The sequence below is a fragment of the Verticillium alfalfae genome, genomic scaffold (assembly GCF_000150825.1).
Source record: "Verticillium alfalfae VaMs.102 supercont1.5 genomic scaffold, whole genome shotgun sequence".
Lineage (NCBI taxonomy): Eukaryota > Fungi > Ascomycota > Sordariomycetes > Glomerellales > Plectosphaerellaceae > Verticillium > Verticillium alfalfae.
Window position 1 is genome coordinate 789,242 of NW_003315034.1, and position 965 is coordinate 790,206.

At 60.4% G+C, this 965-nt stretch overlaps 1 protein-coding gene across 1 annotated transcript in view; it reads right to left on the reverse strand.

The window, feature by feature from the left end:
• Positions 1–909: 909 nt before the first annotated feature.
• The window catches only part of VDBG_04566 (predicted protein), a gene marked incomplete at both ends in the record, with an annotated part of 504 nt that continues 448 nt past the window's right edge, over positions 910–965 (reverse strand). Inside the window, one exon of the mRNA XM_003004914.1 lies at positions 910–949. Coding sequence (XP_003004960.1) covers positions 910–949 — 40 coding nt within the window. The remainder of the gene's footprint in view (positions 950–965) is intronic.

Sequence of the window (965 nt, forward strand, 5' to 3'; positions counted from 1 at the left end):
TCCCGCACGAGCCCGAGCCCGTCACCGAACCGCGCCTACCGTCCGCCCCGGACGCAGCCCTCGCCCGCACCTCCCGGTTTCCGCCGCTCCCCTGGGCCCCAGTCCGACAGCGGCTACGCTCGCCCGCAGTATTCCCAGGACAGGCAGTACTCGGACGCGAGCCGGCCGCTCGCCGGCCCTTCGTCACCCGCGCACCAGCAAGGCTTCGACTTTGGCGGCAGCGGCGGCGGCTACGGCGGCCGGCCCCAGCAGCAGCAGCAGCAGCAGAGCTACGGCTACGACGACGACCAGCACCACCAGCAGCAGCATGACCAGCGGCCCGCCCAAGAGCAGCGGCTCTGAAATTGCCTACCCGGGCTTCAGGGCGTACCAGCCCGCGCAGCAGGGATGGAGCGGCGTGTAAAGCAGGCATCTGCCTTTTGAGTTCAAGCGTGTCTGTCCTCTGAGCTGGCCTTTTGTTTTTCGCTCCGAACCGTCTACACCATCTGCGGCATATGACTCGGCGTTTTCTTTCTTGTGTTCGTCTTGTTCTTCTTGTTGTTCTTTTTGAACTGGGTTTCCTGCATTGGTGTCAGGCTGGGACTGTACGTGCTTCTGGAACACACACACACACACACTATCATGCGGTCTGGGCGAAAGGGCGCTCGTGGCGTTTTATTTGTTCACATCTTCTTGTGTTCTCATCAATTTCCATGTCTACATCTTCGTCAAACGCTTGAGGGAGGGAGGGAGAGAGGTGTCAGTCGTGGTGCTGCCCGTGATGGCCCCCTCGGGCTTCAGAGATGGTGCAATCTACAATCCTCAAAGCAAAGATGCCGCTGTCCTCCCACGTTTTCTTGGATTCCTGTCTGTGGGCACATGTGAGATTGGGCCTCGGCCGGAATTGACCAGATGACGCTTTATTCTTGCCTATGCTCGACCCCCCATGTGCGTGAATGCCGTGCCGACGCTCGTGAGCTGGTGAA